General features: G+C 40.3%; 1 protein-coding gene across 1 annotated transcript in view; it reads right to left on the bottom strand.

Annotated features, from left to right (window-relative positions):
- The window catches only part of EGFLAM (EGF like, fibronectin type III and laminin G domains), a 175,327-nt gene that overhangs the window by 53,886 nt on the left and 98,450 nt on the right, over window positions 1–22,991 (bottom strand). The window contains exons 8-11 of the mRNA XM_061187729.1: window positions 3,491–3,606; window positions 2,579–2,897; window positions 1,813–1,913; window positions 468–568 (exon numbers count right to left, since the gene is read on the bottom strand). Coding sequence (XP_061043712.1) covers window positions 468–568; window positions 1,813–1,913; window positions 2,579–2,897; window positions 3,491–3,606 — 637 coding nt within the window. The remainder of the gene's footprint in view (window positions 1–467; window positions 569–1,812; window positions 1,914–2,578; window positions 2,898–3,490; window positions 3,607–22,991) is intronic.

Here is a 22,991-nt window from a genome sequence, read left to right as displayed (position 1 = left end):
AGCCCTGAGGAAAGACGAGGATGGGGTCTGAGCCTCTGGAAACCCTTAGGAGGCTATGGGTTCCTCTCTGGGCTCCGCGCTGTCAGCCGTATCTACCGCAGGGTACAAGGAGGAGGTCCCAGCCTTCTTCCCATCGCATCCACCAGAGCTCCAGGAGAGAAGGGACTCGATCGCTCTGGCTCACTGCCACATTCCCAGGCGCTGCAGCAGTGCCTGGTACACTGTGGCGGCTCAAGAAACATTTGCTGTTGAATGAATAAATGATTACAAGGTTCCAAACTCAAATCTGAGGGGTAACCCTGCAATCCTGATACCCCAGTATTTAGTAAACTCGCCCATGCTCATCTTATACACACTGTTCCCTTATTTACAGGGATCCATTGTGTACAGATTTTGTTCACACTATAAAAAGGAAAACGTAACGTAGGGTAGTATTAAAAATCTGAGGGGTTTTTGGCAGGAGTTACCTGAACTGGAGTGAGCGCTGGATGACAGCCAGGGACATGAAATCCCCCCTCCCGTGCTCAGTCTCCCCGCAGTAGAGCAGTAAGCCATCCTCCGCCTCTGCCTGTTATTATAGGAACGAAAGCCACAGGAACAATGAGCACCTCTTCTTCCATAAAGGGCCACCTGGAAACACTCATGAATACGAAACTTGAGCATCTCCACTGCGTTCCTATTTACGAACATGTGGACTCCAATTACTTCCCAGTTCACTTTCAATAAACAAAGGGCAGCGATATAAACAGTGCGTGAGGAATTTTGCACTGACGTGAGAGGAAGGTGGCCCCATATCTGACCCACTCTTTACTTGGCTTCATGGATCCACCAGCAGAGGCTCTGGGAAACCATGTGCACAAAGACTGCAGTCACTCAGGGGCTGCTCCCATGCTCATCAAATTCTATTCTCACCAAAGAGCATTTTAGTTTTTCTTTTTTTTTTTAATTTCCCATGCAAATTTGCTTCTTTCCTTCCATTAGGAAAACATGACAATACAAACAGCCCATGGACTAGTTTAGTTTTCACCCATGTTGTCTGTCCTAGGCTGGGACAGATCATCTTTTGGACCCTCAACACTTTGACTGTGACCTGAAGGGGACTTGTTTCCATATCTCCAAACCTTTTCCTGTCATCTGAGATACCCAAAAGAATCACTTTAAGCTGAAGGCAATGAATTCTGATCCACAGCTGATTCAGATCAGAGAGCAGCTATTGGGCCCTCACTGTGTGCCAGGGTTGCATATAGTCATTTTTCTATCTGTTCAGTTACAGTCATAATAATGAACGTTGTTTGGGCTTCTTTTAAAAGGAATTTTGGGCTGGAGAATGCACTTATACCTTCTGAAATCCTGGCCTGAGAAGTGTCACTATTATGAGTGTTGACCGAAAAAAACACGCAGCCTAAAAGTTGAGAATTATGTTTTATTTGGTGAACTTGCTGAGGACTTTAGCCCGGGGAACAGTCCCTCAGAGCTATCGGGCTTAAGTCCTCAGCAAATTTGCTGAATAAAACATAATTCTCAACTTTTAGGTTATGCATTTTTTTTCCAGTCAACACGAGCAACATATGTGGGACCCAAATATTCTTCCTGGGAACCTTCAGGCCAACCATTTCCATAGTTCAGTAACATACAGAACACACCCTCCCTTTGCTGCCACCCTTGAGTGTGTAAGTGTGCCCATCGTTCTCGCTAACCTGTGAATGGGTTTACCCCCCTGCTTCCTACCCCCCTCTCCTCCTCCCTTTGATGTAGCACACTGCTGTGTTAAGGTGTCCAGTAAGCACTCATCAAAGGATTAATCCTTCTTACCCTAAATTCAAGAGTAATTTGAAATGCCTGATAAGAGTTCTTCAAAGGTTCAAAGGTTACATAGGAGTGGCCAAAGAACTGAGGATACTGTATAACAATATCTGAAAAGAGAAAAAGACAAAATAAAAGAATGCTGTTTCCTCACTTCAAATGCAAAAAGTCAGTACACACCATTGCCTGGATGTCATTAAGTAAAAACCCCTGATAGTCTGTTAAACCTAGCTTACCATCTTCTTCACTCTACTCTTTACCCCCAGGATCCTCATTCCTGGGGACTTTGAGCTTCTGAAATTCTTAGGGAGAAACTGGATCTTTGGAGATTGTTACTTACCACCCTAAAGAGAAATCAATGGCTTTAAGGCCACTGACACCTGCTTTCTAGCTGTACATCTGTGTAATATAAGTTGGCTCAATTATTATCCTTCTTAACCTTCACACACATGTTTCTGCTGCATTGTCTTAGTAGAGGTGTGATAAAAGTAAACCCACCCCCAAGATGCCATCAGGATGATTTATTAATTGCTCCAAAAGGACTACATGTTTGGCACATATAAGAATAGGGCTGCTATCTAACTAGAAGCAATGGAAGTTGCCTCACATTTGCCCTGTGTAGCTAACTAGCTAATTTAATGACTAAAACATGGGAGAAGGGGCTTATCTTAGAAAAAGGACTTGAAGGAACCACGTGTGGATGCAAAACTGCCCTCTGGCTCCCAGTAGGGCCAACCCACCACCATGTTCCCCACCCCACCCCCCAAGGGCCTACCTTCTGAGCAGCTCTCACCACCTTTGCCCAGGTTGCAGTGGCATCGAGAGCCCCCCCAGGTGTAGTCATTGACACAAAAGCTGTCAGCAGAGCAGAGAGTTTCATCACAAGACACGTCAAAAAGCCTTGGCATCATAGCCACACCATTCTTCCCTTTCCTCTCCACTGGAGTGGGCTGAGGAGCTACCTCAGTCATGGGGAGAGATGCTGGGGTAGGGGGGACAAGCCTAGAAATGGTCATTGGGTTCGATCTGGGCGCCATCTTGGATTCCACCCAAAATTTCTTATTCCCTTCTTTGATAGCAGGAAGAGGTTTAACCTAAAGACAGAGAAGGAAAAGAAGTTCAGGATTAACACAGAGCACAGTAATTAGACTGCCTTATTTATAGCTGATGCCTAATACTTGAAAATATAGTCACTTTTGATATTTACCAAAACCTTGGGATGTACAGAGGGCAAATAGTGCTGACTCCAGTTTATGGATAAAGAACTTGAGGCTCAAGGATTTTAAGTACCTTCTATATTACTCAGAAAATCAGTGCTAAAGCTGATATTATGTGATTTATTATTATTACAATATCACAAAGATGCATTTACCTTGTCAAGGAATTGTTCATTTCCTTATAAAAACTGACTTTATAAAATTTCACTTGGTGGGAATCTAAATATGTTTCTGCCAGATTGTGAAGTCAGCAGGCAGGAGCTGACTACAGAACATCAGCATGGCTGGTACCTAGTTACTATTAATTTACGATCACCTGGTGCCTAAGAGTCAGAGGAAATAAATGTGTCCAAAGCAAATGAGCCAAGTTAAGTAAGTTTCAAGTAAAACGTTAGTGGTCCATTGACTAAATCACCTTGTTCAGCAAGGAAACAAAAACACCCAGGTTTTGAAGCAGTACTTTTCGTTACCTCCTCAAAGGAAATATCCAAATCTAAGTCGTCTTCATATGCGTCATCATCCTCGCTGACTTCTGTGTCGGTTATATAATGGGGTCCATAGCTCCCACTTCCTGATTCCTCGGGGCCTTCACAGAGAAAAGCAGCACACCGCAGTCAACACATGCCTTCGCTCCCTTTTTTATGCTAACGCAGCCACATACAGAGCTGTGCTGAATGGATGGAGATGTATCGGAAACACACAAGGAATTCAACACAAAAGAGGAAGCAGCACTGAGCCAAAAATATGAAAAACATTTCATCTCATAAGTAATCAAGGAAATGCCTGTTAAAACCAAAAGGAGCTGCCATTTTATACTGACAAGACTGGCAAATACAAAAGCTGGGCAATACCAAGGATGGGATCAGTGGAGACTCATACTCTGATGTTAGGTGTGTAAACCGGTACATCCCCTTTGCAAAACACTTAGAAATATTTAATGAAGTAGAATATGTTCATACCTTTTGATGCAGCAATGTCACCCCAACTTACAAAATCTGGAGAAACTTTTCCACATGTGCAAAGAGACATGTGCATAACACATTCATAGCATCAGAATTTGTAATTGTAAAAAAACCCAACTTTGCTATTTTTATAATATCAAGTAATATCCCAAAAATCTATCAACAGATAATGGATAAATGAATTATAGTATATCTATGGAATGGGATACTATGTAACACAGGAAATGAATAAATGGATATTTAATGAATCAACATGGTTTAATCTCACAAGATTTCATGCAAAAAATGCAAGTTGCACAGGAACATATCCAGTTTGATGCCATTTATATAAAAGTCAACAGCAAGAAAAACTATATATTATTTAAGGGTATATATATACAGTTGTCCCTCTTCCCTTGGCATCTGAGGGGTGGTTTTGGTGCAGGACCCCCTCAGATGTCAAAATCTCCGGATGCTCAAGTTCCTTATATAAAATGGCAGAGTACAGTCGGTCCTTGGTATCTGCGGATTCTGTATCCACGGACTCAACCAACCACGGATCAATATGGATGGCCGACTACATTCAAAAACTCTTAAGAAAAGTAAGGCAAGGACCAAAAATACGTGGGAAAGGTTAGAAGAGGGATATGAATGAGGTGTGACTCACAGGGGCCTTTGATAGTACTCTATAATATTCTACTTCTTAAGATAGATGCTGGGTACCCATGAGTGTTCATATTATTTTTATATATTATATAAAAACATAAAAGTAATATCACATATATATAAAAGTATATATATATATATATATATATATATATATATATATATATATACTTTTGACGTATGAGATATTTCATTAAAAGTTCTTTAAAATAAGAAAGAGACAGTATACTAGAGCAAATACTCCCACACCCAGGAAAAAAAGGGGCCCTGGGTGGCATCTTGGAGGTCAACCATTTCCATACATCTTAGCAGGACAACAGGATCTTTCAGAACTGGAAGGTGGGCTGAGAAAAACTCATAGGGGACAATACAGGGTATTGTTCTTTGGGGGATGGTCAGATTAACATTTTTATTCAGTTGTCACCCACAAAGTCTACTGACCCACAGCAGTCCTGACTTAGGCTAGACACAGGAAGCCCTACCCCCAGGATCTGAGAGTCTTTCAAAGTGCTGCTCCATAGCGCCCCCATTTCCTCCTGGTGGCTTTGGGTAGGCACAGGTACCAGCTGCCTTCTCTAATCCAGTCACACCGGGCACCAGGCTTTACGGCTGTAACAACTCTGGCAACAGAAACTGACTTTTGTAGGTCATTGATGCCCATTAGTTATTGAATGATTAGTTAAAAAAATGACATTAAAAACACAAATTGAACTTAAAGACAATTCTGCTTTCAGCAGAAGCTAAGCCAAACACCTTTCTCACAAAAGCAAACTCACCCTCTTCTAAGCAAAGAGCAAGCAGATTGAACACGAAACTAAAGGAAATGTCAGAAAGGGAGTGTGGGATGCCTGCTCAGGGGGCACGCTGCTGACCAGATATCTCCTCCTGCACCAGGAAGAGGGAGACGTGGTCGGCAGGTGATCCAAAGACATCGGGGAAGGTCCTGTTCTCAGGTATCAGGCACATCTTGGTGGAAGTGTTCTCACCACCTCCACACCAATTCCCCAGTTTTATTTAAAATAGCCCACATGTCAGCTGAAAATTCAAGCCTGTTGATGCCAGATTTATACCTGGATGCCAATTCTCTTAAGCCACCTGCATCCAGCCAGCACAGCTGTGTGCCAGATGTCTTCACACAAAAAGCCAGAGGCCCTTGAAAACAGCTTCCCCTCTCTTGTCTCTCTGTATCTTTGTATCTTTCTACTTCTCTCCCTGCCTCTCTCTCTTTCTCTGGGTCTCTTTCTGCTCCCCCTCCTCACTCTCCATTTCTATCTCTGTCTCTCTCATATTTTCAGAATGGATGAATTTCACTAGAAAGAATTCATTTGGTAATAAAAGAATTATGTAGCACATGCATGGAGAGACCTGGATTTTATCTTCAGTAGGTGGGCCTCCGTACCTCCAGGGTGTTCACCCTTGCCCTCTGCACATTCTAGCCATTCTTGTACTATTCTCATCATGTCAAGATTCTCTGCATTTCATCTTATAATACTCTATCTGGAAAAAAAATCTTCAAAGACCCCAACCGCCAACAAGATAGATGTCCAGGCTCCTTGGTCAAGAATCCCAATGATCACAACTCCTCTTTTTCCTCCCTTCTCCTATCACCATTATTTATTGAAACCTACTGCCTCTCTCCTACTGACAGGTACTGTCGTGTGCTTCATATCATACATTTCTAAACTTTACAATAATCCTGAAAGGTAAGTGTGGTAAATTTCATTTGGTAGATAAGAAACTGAAGTCAGGGAAGTTAAGTGGTTTGACCAAGATGAAAGCCTGTGTAACTGGCCAAGCCTAACTCAAAACCAAGTTTGTCTGATTGCTGCTTTCCCAGTGCCTGTAGGAGAAGAGATCACTGTGGAGAGAGGAAGAGCCTGGGATTTAGAAAATTAACATTTATTGCTCATTTTTACTGTGCCAAGAGCTTTTCATAGATTGTTTCTATTAATTCTCACAAAATCCTGTGAAATTGGTATTATTACTCCCATTTTACCATGTGAAGGTATAAACTGAAAAAGATTAAATAACTTGCTCAAAGGCACACAGACAATAAACAGCAGCACTAGATTTATCCTTGGTCTCTTTTTTGATTACATCATGCCACTTGCAATCGGACTCCAAATCATGGTTTTGACTCTTTTTTTCCCCTCTTCCAAAGTCTTAATGGCCAAACTGGTTTACCAGTTGACTTGTGAACACATCTTGTGTTTTCTTACCCCAAGACTTTGGTTAATGCTCTTCTCCACATCACCTTCCTTTTCCCTCTTGTGTGTCCTTATACATAGTCTACCCACCCTTCCAGCTGCATGCATTCTGCGGAGACAGAGCTGAATGTGTATCATCCAAAGACCAAAATCAAGTGATATTTTAAAAAGAGAACAACAGACTCTTCTGGGAAAAAAATGATGACTCCAGAAAAGACGGAGCAGCCAAGGCCTGCAGGACATTCTTCCAACTCCTCCTGGATGGTGCCATCCACCCACGAAAATGTGTCCCTAATCATGAGCTCAGAATAAGCTTCCACAGTTTGTTGAACTCAATGGATATTTAAGATGGTTTTTACATCTTCTGGACTCCTGGCCTCGGAATGTTGCCCTTGTGTTTCTCAACTCAATTGTGAACCCCCTGAGGGCAGGAACCATATTTTAGACTTCTTGATATGCCTCCCCATCCTCCATTTAACTAATACTTCACATACTCACCAAAAGCCAAGGCTTCCACCAGGCACGGGAGATACTACCACAGTGCTGCACTATGGTGGGACTTTGTCCTGTCCTGGCCCAGCTGGTCAGGCTTGTTTAAGTGGTGGAATATTGGGGACAAATCCTTGTATGGTGAGACTTTGCCCCCAAATCCAAAGACATTCTCCCCAAACTGCCACCATTCCTGTCTCTTTCCCCAACTCAGAGCTAGAAGTTTAGAGCTGGAAGAGGACTTAGACACCATCCGGTCCAAAAGTCTCATTTCATAAATGTGGAAACTCAGGCCACAGAAGAGAAGTGACTTAAAACCAAGGTCATGCATCTCATTAGTGGAAAATTCAGGACCAGAACCAGAACATATGACCCTTAGTTCAATACGCAGAATAACATACAAATGTTTTGACACTGAGTATCTAAGATATTTTAGCCAGAAGGATATAGAGGAACCAGGGGTTGGAGTGTGGGTAACTGAGTTCTCATCCTGCCCTTTAACCCACCCTAGGAAGTCTACCTTGAAGGAAACTCTTAGAGGAAAGGACCACAAATGCATTGCTGCAGCTATGAAATGGTACCATGATGAGAATGGAAATGACTCCAGCTTCTCTGCTCATTTTGACAAGTAAATTAAGGCATATATTGTTCAATGAATAAGGTTCTTTGGTCCTTATAATCATTGCTTCTGTTTGACACTGTATATAACATATCTCTTTGAAGCCAGAGGTTACTGCTCAGTTTGGGGAAACAAAGGGTGTGAGATAAGGGTGGGATGAGAATGTGGAATTAGAAGGACTTAGAGTCAAAGACATCTTGACTTTTGTAGAACGGCCTTGGAGATCAGCTAGCACAAGTCCATTTTACAGAGGAGTAAACTGAGGCTCAGAGAGACCATGCAACTAGCCCACAGAGACAGTTCAGTGGCAGAGCTGGTCTAGAATTCTGGACACCCGATGCTGCACTCCAATACTCTTTGCAGCATCGCTTCCTGTTTCTCATAATTATCCAGGCTAATTGTCATTTCCCATTTTTAACAGGAAGGAACTGAGCAGAGAGAGGACCAGACCCAGTATGGTGTGAAGACATCTGGAATGAACTTCCCCACTCTTGTTTCCTGATGACCCCACCACCTCAGATCTCAAATCCATGGCTTCCCTAAAGATTTTACCAATGCTGTTTCTAAGTGAGCACAGAATGTACAGTCCAAGCCACTGATAAGAATTCTCCCAGTAGCCTGGGGTTATTGTAATTAAAGTGCACAACTCATCTCTCTCTACTTGACACTTTGTTAATTAGGAAAAGAGAACATTAAAAAGGAGTCATTTATTTAGAACCAGAATAGTCAAACCATTAACTGAATACAAAACAAGTTCAAGGGGCTTCCCTGGTGGTGCAGTGGTTGAGAATCTGCCTGCCAATGCAGGGGACACAGGTTCGAGCCCTGGTCTGGGAAGATCCCACATGCCGCGGAGCAACTAGGCCCATGAGCCACAACTACTGAGCCTGCGCGTCTGGAGCCTGTGCTCCGCAACAAGAGAGGCCGCGATAATGAGAGGCCCGCGCACCGCGATGAAGAGTGGCCCCCGCTTGCCGCAACTAGAGAAAGCCCTCACACAGAAACGAAGACCCAACACAGCCAAAAATAAATAAATAAATAAATAAATTTTGAAAAACAAGTTCAAGGGTTATTCCACTACCAGGAAAACTAATACAGAAAAGACAAATTTCTATTACTATATTACAGGATGACTTTTATTTTTAAAAAAAAAACCTGTATGCTTGGTTTTATTGAGGCATCACTAGTTTTCTATAAACTGTAAGTTTCTCTGATGTATCGTGGTATAGTTGGAAATACCCCTAGTCATGAAAACCAAAAATTGGGAGAGAGATGGACACAAATGACTGTGTGACCTTGAACGAGTCATTTAATCTCACTGGTTCTCGCGTTTTCTAATAAAACAAGGAACTGGACTGGATTTGATGACCTGCTGGCACTAACATTCTGCGACCCTAAAGTTTACACTTTTAATTCAGACACATTGCAGGCACCTGTTACTCCAAGCGAAGTTTGAAAAAGAAACAACTAGGGAATTTCACTTATGTGGATGAAAAAAGGAGTTAGTTCAGCATGGAAGTTACACATCTTGGGGATTGTAACTTTGTGTTCAATAATATAAGCCTCCCAGAAGATGTGAGTTATCATTTATCAGAATTCATCTTCATTCATAAGGACCAGGTTGTATTTGGGTCTCTTTTCTTAACAGCTCTTAGCAATGATGAGAGAGGAGCACTTATTCTTCACTCCTGAAGCTGCAATCATGAGAAGAGCTTCCTGAAATACTGTTGAATGCTCGTCCAACCTTTTTGCCTCCCTACAGAGGTAGAGACAGAAACTTAGATGCTGAGTAGAAGCATTTGGTCCATATTTCTGAACTGAGTGAAGCTAATCTATCAAAGGACCTGGGGGACGGAGGAGGAATTTGGGGCAAATTTGGTCTCTCCCACCTTCCCACTCTACCTCAACAAGTGGAAAGCAGTGACCTGGGCAGGTGTGATCTCTCTGCAAACCCAAGCTTTCCCTCAAGTGGCTTCCATAGCCTGGATTGGGCAAAAGGGAGTTTGCAAAAGGGAGCTTGTGCCTTAGAGTAAACTATGTTCTCTGATCTAGCCTTTATAATAAACAAGGACGAGGATGGCATTTGATTCTTTATCGTTTGAGTTTGTTGTCTTATTTCTCAGTTGGTTCAGAAAATGGACAAAGAGAAGAAGTGTTATTAGTTGTGCATCCTCAAAACCCCAACATCAGCCTTGGCGACACAGGGACTCAGAGGCTCTGCAAGAACGCTGAATGGTTTCCTTTGCTCCTCCCTTTCCCACAAATAATCTGTCTGGTTCTTTTCTTTCCACCTGAGTGAAACTAACTCATCCCGGGGTACGTTTCTGTGGTGGTAGGGGTGGGATGGTTGGGAGAGAATGGCTCTAAAGAACCAGCTATAGGCAGATACGTTTGCTCTTTTCCATTCATCATGCTTCATGAAACCCTTACTTGACAACAGCCCAAGAATGGCACCCCGGGCACCAAATGACTTCTAGAGCCCTCACCTCAAAAATTCCCTGACTCCTTTACCTTTATGATCTTTATGCCTGCACACACAGAGGAAGCGTCAACTGCATAAACCCTGTGGAGTGTTGTCTTTTGAAGAACACAAACAAGTCAAAAAAGCACAACCCACTGTAGCCTTCTCCCTTGGAGTCTCCCTTTCTAAAGATAATGGGGCTGTGGAAAGCTAAGCAGATGGCCAGAAACCAAGGTGTTAGGCACCTGCTTCTCTACTACCTGCTGATGGAGGAGATACATAGGCAAAGCATAACGCCAGAGGTGGCTGTGGACACAGCAGGACAACCTACGGCCATGTTTTCATCATGGTGTGCTGAAAATTTCAGGTGTGGACTCTTTGTAACTTCAGAGAATAATGAATACTAATTTGTTGACAACATTCTGTGGGGATACTCAGGACTTGAGGTGGAGTGGGCAGTGTACGATTTATATAGGCAAGTAAAATATTTCTAAACAGCTGAAATAGTGGCTGGCAGGGTTATGTATACAGCAGGCCCTCAGTACGTATTACTTAGATAAGAGAGTGAGTGAATGACTGAATGTTCTCTATAAGAGCTAAGTCTTCTTACAAGGTGCTCTGCGCATGACAAATGCAAAAAAAAAATGTTTGTTGAAAGACCCTAGCTTTAATCTGGTCATTGGCAATGCTGTAAGTGTTTAATCAGTCATTTTCACTGGGAGTTTAGCAGTAATTCTCAAGTAACTATTAATAACAGAAAACTACTGTCCATAGTGTCAGGAAGATAACAGGGCTTAAAAAGTGAGAGTTTACTCTCTCTCCACCCTACTCCTCTCTTTCTCTTTCTTCAAGATAATTTGACAGTATATACCAAGTGTTTGAGTTAGTTGATTTTCTGATTCTACTACTAGGAATTTGTCCTAAGAAAATAGTCAGATGTATAAAAACACTCATTATCATTTAAACATTACTTTAAGAAATTTAATGGCATGTTCTATGTTCATGGGATGAATTTATGTTTGGAAATATGGAGGTCATTGGCTCTCTTTCCATGAGTGGTGGGATTGGAAGCAGATTGGAGTGAGTTGAAGAGTTAATAGGAGGTTGGAAAAAAAGTAGTAACAGTGAATGTAGACAACACAATAACTCTAGCCTGAAGGAAAGCAGAGAAATGAGATGGTAGCTGGAAGGGTTGTGGGATCCAGGAAGTCTTTTCTGTGAGTGTGGAATACATGTTTGCATGCTAACGGGAATGATCTAGAAAAGCAGAGAGTGAAGGATGGATCATGTAGGAGAGATTGGGGGGCAGCAAACAAAGAACAGATGTATTTGGTGTGATCTCCAATTGGCTTAGTATTGTACAAGACAGGGCTTGGTTCAGATCTTGCACTTGGGAATCAGGAGGTAGAATAGAGAGACTGAGATGAGAAAGAGAGAGGAGATGCAGCTCACCAGTGGCTCACAATCCAGTGAGGAGGAAGACACATGTACCTACAACCGCAGGGCAAGATGATTGATGCTATTGTGAGAGTGAGCTCCAGTGTCTCTGTGGGTTTTCTGTGCTCCTTAAAGTGGCTTCAGAGTGGAGCACCAACTGTGGTTCAGTTCTCTTGTAGGTATTCTGATTGGCAAATGGTCTAAACCAAAGACACTTACACCCTATCAATCATCCCTCTTCTCTCCTCCGAGAAAAGGTGCTAGGAGAAAATAATTACCATCACGAAATTCTGTGTTTGATTAAATGATAGTTCAGCAGTGAGAGTGAAACAAAAACATGATCGCAAAGCCTGAGAGAGTTTGTCCCTAACAGACCTTCAAGGATTTACTGAGAAGTATACTTCAGAAAGAAGAAGGAAGGAGTAAGATGCAAAGGGTAGTGGGCAGAGAAACTGTATGGATAAATCTAAACAAGCGTTACTGTAAAAATAAATAAATAAAAAGCCTAAACTTGTACCTATTAAACAAAGTGGAACAAAAATGCTGAAAAGTAACATGTAAGACAAGAAGGAATTGATTTGGATCGAAGCTGCTAAGGTCCTTTTATTGTTTGTGAAGAAAGTAATAGATGCTGATTAACTTTAGACCATAAAAGTTTGAAAGTTAACAATTTATGGGTAGTAAATAAAAGAATATATAATTTCAACCCAATAGAGAGGAAAGGGGACTAAGAAAATACAGTCAATTCTATAGAAGACAGGAAAGGAGCAAAGATAAAGACCCCCTCTCCAAGAAAATGGAAAAAGCCAAGTAAATAGTACAAAATAAGATGGTAGAAATAAATAAAATATGTCAACAATTATAATAACTGTTAACGTAATAAACTCGCCATTTAAAAGACAGTGCTTGTCAGATTGGATTTTTAAAAGTTAAGCTATAGGTTGTTTCCCAAAAGTACTTAAAACGTAAGACACAGAGAGATCAAATGTTTAAAAAAAAAAAAAAGTAACAGATGTTTCAAGCAATAGCTAAAAGAAAGCTAGTGGATCTACATTATTATTGGACAACATAGACTTTAAGGGAAAAATGAAGTATTATTAATGATAAAAATTGTTACTAAGTAATGAGTAAAGGAACCATCAGGAATACAAAACGTGTAGGTATCTAATATTACAACCTCATATATATATCAAAAAAATTGAGAGAGGTGCAGGGAGATACAATGGAAAATTTTAACGTATCTCTCTCAGTAATTGTTAGATCAAGCTGATAATATAAAAGATTTGAACAATGATATTAAAAACCTTGATCAAAAGGACATATATAAAACCCTAGACACCAAAATAAGAGGATGCATAGTCTTTTCAAAAGTACATGGGAAAATTGCATGAAAAGAAAATTGTAACTACAGAAAAAGAAAAGAAAATTCCACAGATTCCAAAAATTTAAAACAGACTTCTAAATATAAGAGCCTTGGGAATAAGTCTAACAAAAGCTATGAAGGACTTTTATGAAAAAATGTGAAAAGTCTATTAAAAGCCTTTGAAAAATATCCAAACGAACAGATGAGATATAGCCATGAAGTGGATGATTCTATATCACAGAGATACTAATTCCTCCAAAATTATTTATAAATTTAATATAATTCTAATTTTTAAAATTCAACATAAGTCTGATTTTTAAAATCCCTTCAGGTTTTTCACCGTATTGGAAAACTGATTCTAAAGTTTATATTGAGGAGCAAAGGGTCAAGAACAGGCAATTTTGAAGAACGAAGTGGAGTAGAATTACCTACCAGATATCATGACTTTATAAAGCTGTAGAAACTAAGACAATGTGGTATCCTATTTTATTTTATTTATTTATTTATTTATTTGGCCATGCTGTGTGGCATGCAGGATCTTAGTTCCCTGACCAGGGATGGAACCCATGTACCCTGCAGTGGAAGCATGGAGTCTTAACCACTGGACCACCAGGGAAGTCAGTGTGGTACTGATAAAGAAATAGACTATAGAACTCAGGAACAGATTCATAGATGTATGGAGATCTGATACATCAGAAAGATGCTGTTGCAAATCAACAGGAGAAAAGATGAATAATTCAATAATTGGTGCTGGGGCAAGTGGTTATCTGTTTGGAAAAAAATATTAAATTAGGCTCCTACTTCTCCATACCTAAAACTAAATCCTAGATACATTAAGATTCTAAATATGAAAAGCATAATTTTCAAAATTTTAGAATAAAATGGAAGATTCTGCTTAATGACCTTGGGGAAAGGAAGTAGTTTTTAAAAAAACACACAGAAAGCATAAATTATAAAGAAAATTGAGATATTTAACTACATTAAAAAAATACTTCTATTCAATAATTGATATCATAAGTGACATCATAAGTGAAGTGAAGGATAAGTCACAGACTAGAAGAAGATATTTGTAACACATTACTGGCTAAGGATTAGAATTTAACTCTACATATAATAATGTTTATTAATATTTATTTATATGTAAATATACACTATGTATATAATTAAGTACATGTTTATTCCAATAAAAATAGGCAAAACATATAAAAAGTCATAAGATGACTAATAGTTATAAAATTATGTTTAACGTCACTAAAAATAGAGAAATGCAAATCAAAGCAATAATGACATATTTTATATCCATCAGATTGACCATGTGTAGAAGTCTGACTAATACCAAGTGTCAGCAAGGACATACAGCAAGAAGAGTTTTGAACACACTTCCAGGGGGAGTGAAGATAGCTACGATCACTTTGAGGAACAAATTTCTCAAAGGCAATGGAGCTGAAGATATGCATGCACTACAACCTAGCAATTCCATTTGTAAGCACACACTCAAGGAAACACATATGAGATTGTTCATTGCAACATTGTAATGGCAAAAGATTGGAACAATTTAAATGTCCAACATCAAAATAATTGATGGATAAACTATGGTATATTTATACACCAGTGTCACTATACAGCAGTGACACTGCATGAAGTAGAACTTTACAATTTAATTTGCAAAAACATAATGCAGTGGAAAAACATCAGTCACGAAAGGATACTTGCCATGTCATTGCATTTATAAGAAATGTAAAAACAATCAAAACCATACCACATTGTTTGTAAATAAATATATATATATATATACATGTTACATATAATGATTAAAATGTAGGGAAATCATAAACTCTAAATACAAATACCTCTCAGAAAGAAGGGAGAAGAATGGTGTGGGGAGAGGTTCACAGGGGCTGCCCCAATATCTGTAATATTTTTTTGTTTGGTAACACTGAAGAAAATATGGCAACTGTTAAGATTCGGCAAGAAAGCTTCGCCAGTGCCCCGAGTTGTGGCACTCGGGATCTTCATTGTGGCATGAGAGATCATTAGTTGCAGCATGTGGAATCTTTAGTTGCGGCATGCATGTGGGATCTAGTTCCCTGACCAGGGATCGAACCTGCATTGGGAACACGGAGTCTTAGCCAGTGGACCACCAGGGAAGTCATGGATCCAAAGGATTCCTGATATTTTTCACTCTGCTTGAAACTGTCCATAATAAAAAGAAAGCAATGTAACAAAGCCTGAATTTTATTAGGAGATTGAAAATCCACACCTAAGATAATAAGGAACAAAATTGATACTAGAGAAACTTGAACCAGTGATTTGAAGATGAACCTGAGGAATTACCCCAGAATGCTGAGAAAAATGTCAAAGAGATTAAAAAATATATGAGAGAAAATAATAGATATGGATGTGGATATAGAGCACAAGGTCCAAACTGAGGGATTATGGGTGTTTCTTTGGTATTTACCAGAGTAATGGGAACAGAAATGAGAATCAAAAACATAAAACTATAACTTGTCTGAGCTGGAAAAAAAGCAGGAGAATATATTTTGAAAGGGCTAATATTTCCACTGAAATAAGATCTACATCTAGACATAAACTGGCAAAATTTCGACAGGATAAAGAAAAACTTCAGGAATCAAGATGGTGAATTCTGTGTAGACAAGCAGTTGGGCAAGTAAAGAAATACTTGATGTTGAAATACATAGTACAGGAGGTGATTTATCCAGATTGTTTCTGGTTTAGTAAAGACAAATTAGGAAGGCAAAGGAAGTTCTACTATCCTCAGAGAGAGTGTGTCTGAACTAAAAAGAATTAAGATGCTTTTGATAACCACTAGTTTGTTCTCTATATCTGTAAGTCTATTTCTTTTTTGTTATATTCACTAGTTTGTTTTATTTTTTAGATTCCACATATAAATGATATCATACAGTATTGGTCTTTCTCTAGTAGGGAGAGGAAAGGGGGGAGGAGCAAGACAGAGGTAGGGGGTTAAGAGGTACAAACTATTATGTATAAAATAAATAAGCTACACGGATATATTGTACAACTCAAGGAATATAGCCAATATTTTATAATAACTATAAATGGAACATAACCTTTAAAAATTGTGAATCACTATGTTGTATACCTGAAACTTATATAATATTGTACATCAACTATACTTCAATAAAATAAGACAAAAAATAATTTGGACCAGGAGCTGGGGAGAGGAAGGAATGGAGAATTATTACATTGCTTAATGGACAGAGTTTCTGTCTGGGGTGGAAAAAATTCAGGGGGTAGATGATGGTGACAATTGCAAACATTGTAAATGAACTTAATGCCACTAAACTGTACACTATAGATGGTGAAATGGTCAATTTTACGTTATGTATATTTTACCACCATACAAAAATAATAAACGAAAGAAAAAGAATTAAGATACTTTTGAAATATCCTTTTGAACTCCAGTTTAAAAAAAAAAATCTCTGGTATTCAATAGCAGAATGTATGTTAGGTGTTGGTCTTCAAAATATAGTCAAGGAATTTACTGAATAATTCTAAGGGACATATTATCACTGCCTCTAATTTTCGAAGGGTTTTCTTTCTGTCAAGTTTGATCATTCCCATAGACATGCCATTACTCAACAATGCAATTTTTTAGGAGGATCAGTCAAAATCGAGCCATGCAAAAAAAATTTCCTCATCATTAAACAACTATTAAAACCACCATTACAGTCAGTATTCACTATAATGTTCAATATTCTTTATATAATGATTTCTTTGGTAATTTCTTCCTGTAACTGTATCCAGAAAAAAAATTTTTTTCACTGAAAAACTAGTTTGCATCCTTTGGTCAGACATTGAGAGTTCTATAAGACCTTGATTTCTTTCTTGTATTTGCTAATAGGAAGTTTGGCGTTTAGTGACATCCAGGACTTAACTGTCTCATCTCATACAATTATGTTACCTACCTCTATCTGGTTTCTGATCATCTTATCATATTTCTTTTTAATTAAGGTGTGTGAGTGTGTGTGTGTGAGTGTGTGTCAGTGTGTGTGTGAATGAGTGTGTGTGTGAGACAGTGTGTGTGTGTAAATTTCCTCAAAGTGGTATTGTGCATGGGTGAAATACAAATGACTTAAAAATACATTCACTGTACATCTCATACCTGTGACTCATTTATTTTGCAAATGGATGTTTGTACCTCTTCACCTCTCTTACCTATTTCTTTGCCCCCCACTCCCCCTCCCCTCTGGCAACCACCTGTGTGTTCTCTGTATCTACAACTCTGTTTTGTTATGTTTGTTCATTTGTTTTTGATTTTTAGATTCCGCATGTAAGTGAAGTCAGACAGTATCTGTTTTTCTCTGTCTGACGTATTTCATTTAGCATAATACCTTCTAGGTCAGGTAACATTTTTGTATGGTGACACATCATAACTAGATGTGTCGAATCACTATGGTGTGTGAGGAACTAACATAGTGTTGTAGGTCAATTACACTTCAAACACAAACAAACAAACAAACTCATAGAAAAAGAGATCAGAATTGTGTTATCAGAGGTGGGGACTGAGGCAGGGGGACCTGGATAAAGGCAGTCAAAGCGTACAAACTTCCAGTTAAAAGATAAATAAGTACGAGGGATGTGATGGACAACATGATAAATCTAATGAACACTGCTGGATGTCATATATGAAAGTTAGTAAGAGAGTCCTTCTCATCACAAAGAAAATTTTTTCTATTTTTTTTAATTTATATTTTGTGTCTGTATGAGATGATAGATGTTCACTAAACTTATTGTGATAATCTTTTCACGAGGTATGTGAGGCAAATTATTATGCCTCACACCTTAAACTTACACAGTGTTGTATGTCAATTATATGTCAATAAAACTGGAAGAAAAAAAATACATTCCAGTGTCTTGAGTACACTCACATTCCCAAAGCTTGCATGGCCCCAGAAGACAGCCATATTGTGGACAAGATTGTTGGTGATAACTAAGCTGGGGAGGTCCCATCAGTGTCCCATCATGATGAAAACAACTCCTACTTTGTGAATATTGTCATGGGAGCAGAGCCAGTCTTAAATCAGGGAAGGCAGTCTGGCTTTGATCCTCAATCCGACCCCCAATCCTGCCCAACAATTAATTGAAAACTCCGTAAAGAGCCTGTGACAGAAGCAAGCCAGCCTCTCTCTGGGTCATGAGATTAGTTGTGTCCAAGAAACCTTTTCAACATGAATGAAAACAAGAGTAATCTGTTCTCATTTTCAATAGACATTGTGGCATATTGATTAAACCAAGACACAGAGAGTCGAGGAGGAGCCGGGGTGTCCTGAGAGTTTCCAAGCACTGAAGCCTCACAAACCTTTCTTCATCAGAGAGAAAATCATGAAATGCCAACGCTGAGAATTCACTGAATGGAATTATCCAGTGGAATTGCCATGGGTCGCTTTCTAAGGGAAGAATTTCGGCAGGGTTTTGAAACCTACACCTTGAGAAGATACCACCTAGAATCTGCTGAGCAAGGAAAGAGAAGGAAGTGACAGAGCAGGCGGCCTCCTGGGCACAGTGGGTGTAGCCAGGATCCATCTGCCGGGATGGAGGCCTCATGCTATGAAGTCAAGAGCGGTAAGGGAGAGAGGTTGGCTGGGGCTAGACCATGGAAAATACTGAACGTTGGGCTAAGGAGTGTGGCCTTTATCCTGTAAACAAGGAGAAGCAAGAGAGCAACACGCTAATGGAGGTGGTTTTACATTACCCAACACGGGGTGCAGGGGCGGTTCTACTTTCTCCCTCTGCACCCCTGTATCTTTTGGCCTCCTTCATACCCTTGAAGATCTCCCTCATCACTCAACCCAGAAATCCTTCTGCCTGGATTCTCCTGTTCCTATTCCTCTGTCTCTTTGGAGAAATCCCACTTGATTCTTCCCAGCCATGCCCAGTGTGACCTCACTGTGGAATCTTTGCCAACCCACCTCTCAGTTCCCACACCCGCAAAATCAACCGCTCCCCTTCCCCATGCTGCAGAGCACCTCCGTATAGCGCACGCCACGTGTCTGTTCACTGGACTGGATCCTGAACCCTGGAAAGCAAGGACTGGCTCAACTCTGACAAGGGTGTGGCAAAAATAACTATTTGTGGAATTAGTGGCTGATCCTTTTGGTGGCTTCTATACAGAATCCACCCTCACTCTATGCCTTTCAGTGCTGATATGTCATTTATATGAAACTATTCAATTTCCTGATATATCTGATTCAGTATTATTCAAGCTGCACATTTTAAACCCATTAGTGGCGAGTAAAAATAACTCACTGGGGCCTGACCACAGTTTTCAAAAATGGAACCAAATGGTATGAAAATATAAAGCTCTGAATTTAGCATCGGTGAGTATTGTTCGATGAGGCATCTGCACGTACACACATGTATTTCTAGATATGTTTGTGTGCTCTGGGCTGCAGTACAAATTGTATATTCTTACTGTGTGCTGCAGTCCAAAAAAGTTTGAGAAAAAGTCTTCACTCGAGTTGATTTTTTGAATGTCAGTTAATTTTCCAGCCTGATTGCCATTTTATTTTGAGCAAGGCTTAGATTTTCTAATTTTATTTTTGTCTTGTAATAGGATTTCTCAGCCTCGGCACTACTGACATATGGGGCTGGATCACTTTTTGGTGTGTGTGTCTGTGTGTGTGTGTGTGTGTGGTGACAGTGGGGTTCTGTGCATTGTAGGGCGTTTAGCAGCATCCCTGGCCTTTCCCCGCAAGATGCCAGGAGCACCTTCCCCCCAGCTGAGACAGCCAAACATGTCTCCAGAGGCTGCCAAGAGCCCTGTAGGGGACAAAATCGCCCTCAGTTGAGAACTATACCCTATGGTACCCAAAATAATAGCCCATTGCAACAGAAGATCTGGGAACACTGATCCCTACAGATTCTTAATCTCCATCAGGTTTACAACAAGGTCCCTGTAGACCACTGTCTGACTGTACAGAATGCTAATGGTCTAAGCACAGGATTTCCATTGGGGGGTGTGCAGCAGGACCCAGAACGTGTTCCGGGTCAGAAGGTGTTCTTGGAAGCACCAAGAGAAGAGAAGGAATCCCAGCACTTCTGGCTGAAAGGCATAAAGCCTTGCAACGGAAGAAGCATCTCAGGAAACTCACGTGCAATGTCTGCACCTGGGACCATGGAAACAACAGTCCCCTTGCTCTAAAAAGGAGCTACAGGCATCCAGAAGATGGGTGAGAAATTAAGCATCAGATGGTAAGAAGTGACACTGCTCTTACACGGAAGGGCCCAACCACGCATGCAAGTGGTGTTTCTGCAGAGAGGAGGGTAGGAAATGCCAGGAACCCTGGACAGAGAGTCCTGTGAATCTAACACTCACGGCAACTAACCGTGACCTAGAACTAGTCACATAATCTGGTGATAGTTCAGCTCCTTATGAGAAAATTGTGGAAGTTTGGCTAGGTCCTTAAACAACCTGCTGGTTCCAAAATTCCATGATTTTGGTTTGGCTCTCTACCTTTTCTTTTCATATATATTCTCCTTCGAGCAATATACTGCCTCTCTATTCGTCTCCCTTCCTCTCTGCTGGGGTCCACACACCATAGCCATAGTGATCCTGTTCAAAATGTAGATCACATCAGATCATTCTGCTGCTCGAAACACTTCAAGATCTTTGCATCTAACTTGGAATAAAACCCAAAGTCCTCACCAGAACCTACAAGACTGGACATGATCTGACCCCTGGCCTCTGGCTACCTTTCTGACCTCATTTCCTAACATTTGTCTCACTTACCATATTCCTTACTGTTTGTAGAATATCCCAAGCCTGCTCTCACCCCAGGACCTTTGCACTTGCTGCCCCCCCCACAAGGAGGGACTCTGCTCAAACCTCTTTTTAAGAGAAGGCTTCCTTGGTAGCCTATTCCGAACAGCAGCTCCTGCATCCTCTATGCCCTCTCACCCCCTCTCTTTTCCTCTTAACACTTAACATTAAAGGTATATTATTTATGTAGGATAACGTAATAAGTATTTATTTTATTATCTACTTATTTACTGAGACTGATTCTCCCACATATAAGCTCCATGAAGGCAGAGATTGTCTATCTTACTTACTGCTAAGAACCCAGCACCCAGAAACTGCCTGGCATATCATTGGTATTAAATACACATTTAAAAAAACGAATTGGCAGGACTTCCCTGGTGGCGCAGTAGTTAAGAATCCACCTGCCAACGCAGGGGACATGGGTTCGAGCCCTGGTCCGGGAAGATCCCACGTGCCGCGGAGCAACTAAGCCCGTGCACCACAACTACTGAGCCTGAGCTCTAGAGCCCGCGAGCCACAACTACTGAAGCCCGTGTGCCTAGAGCCCGTGCTCCACAACAAGAGAAGCCACCGCAATGAGAAGCCCACACACCTCAACGAAGAGTAGCGCCCGCTCGCCGCAACTAGAGAAAGCCCGCATGCAGCAACGAAGACCCAAAATTAAAAATAAATAAATAAATACATTTATTAAAAAAAATGAATTGGCAAATGAATGTTTAAACAAGAGAAATAATCACTGTAGACTCAGAAACTAAATTCTTTACTTTCTTGAGCATCACCAAAACATTTTCCAGATTAATGTAAATAATTACCAGTGGTGACGTCTGATGCAAAAACAATCAAAAAAGGCTGACTTAACTTCCAGTCATTTGCAGTTTTTCTTCTCTCTCACTATTCTGTTTTTCATTGTTTAAATTCTTTCTGAATTTCACAGCCTTTTATCTCATTTTATTTTAGAGATAAATTTATTGTATCAGTTCTATTTACCATTAGGGCTCAGCACTGATTAGAAGTAAGATATTATAAAAGCCTCAGATCACTGAAGAGACTTCAGTTTCTGCTTGTGAACTTTTCTTTCCATTACAAAAACTAAAATCTAAAATTAGCTGCCCTCTCCCATTTTGGTGGGACTAGTTAACCATGGAAGAAGTCAGTCATCTGAGGCAACATAATGGAACCTCTCCGTTTTGTCCTCATCTCAACCACCTCAAGGGACTCTAAACTGATTCTAAAGGGCTCTTCCGGCTCTGAAAGTCTGTGAACTACCGCCATCTGCTGGGTGACTTGTGAACTACCACCACCTGGGGATCAGTCTTCATCCTTCCTCCCGAGGAGCAGTTTGGTCATTCCCTAATGTTTGTGATCCTCAGAATCTGTGGGTCTCTGGAATCCCTCCATGACCACATGATCGACTACTGATGGGAGAAACATTTCACTGGGCCAAAATGGACATACATTTACATTTTAAAATATGGTAAATGGTATGGTTGGAGTTAGATGGCAACACTAATGACTTTCCACGCAAGTGGGAAAGAGAAGCTGGAACCACCAAAACCTCCAATATGAGACCTAAGCTTCAAAACTAGATAGTTTCATCCTTACAGCAGGTGATATTTTTTTAAGATTTTGTCTCAAAAGTGTGTATGAACACCATGCTTTAGTATGGATACTATCTATCAAAACATTTAATAATGGTTAGAATAGCAGGAAGAGAGTTGGGCTTCAAATGCCATTCATAGTGCAAATTGGCTGCACACATTGGTCTACCCATGGATAAACATTAGGGAGAGATAACTAAAAGTCCTGACCCACCCTCTTTCATAGAGATATCAAAGGGGTAAATACAAACTTGGACAAGCCAAAAGATAAGTAAGGGAACCATCAAGTGGCCCAGTTTTGTATATAATAGTGAAACAATGTAAAAGCCCATCAATAATAAACTAGTTAAGTAAATGGTAGAGATTTACAATGATATATACTGTGGTCA

The sequence above is a fragment of the Eubalaena glacialis genome, chromosome 4, assembly GCF_028564815.1.
Source record: "Eubalaena glacialis isolate mEubGla1 chromosome 4, mEubGla1.1.hap2.+ XY, whole genome shotgun sequence".
NCBI lineage: Eukaryota > Metazoa > Chordata > Mammalia > Artiodactyla > Balaenidae > Eubalaena > Eubalaena glacialis.
The sequence above is the reverse complement of the archived record's forward strand: the minus strand, read 5'-3'. Positions and strand labels throughout refer to the sequence as shown.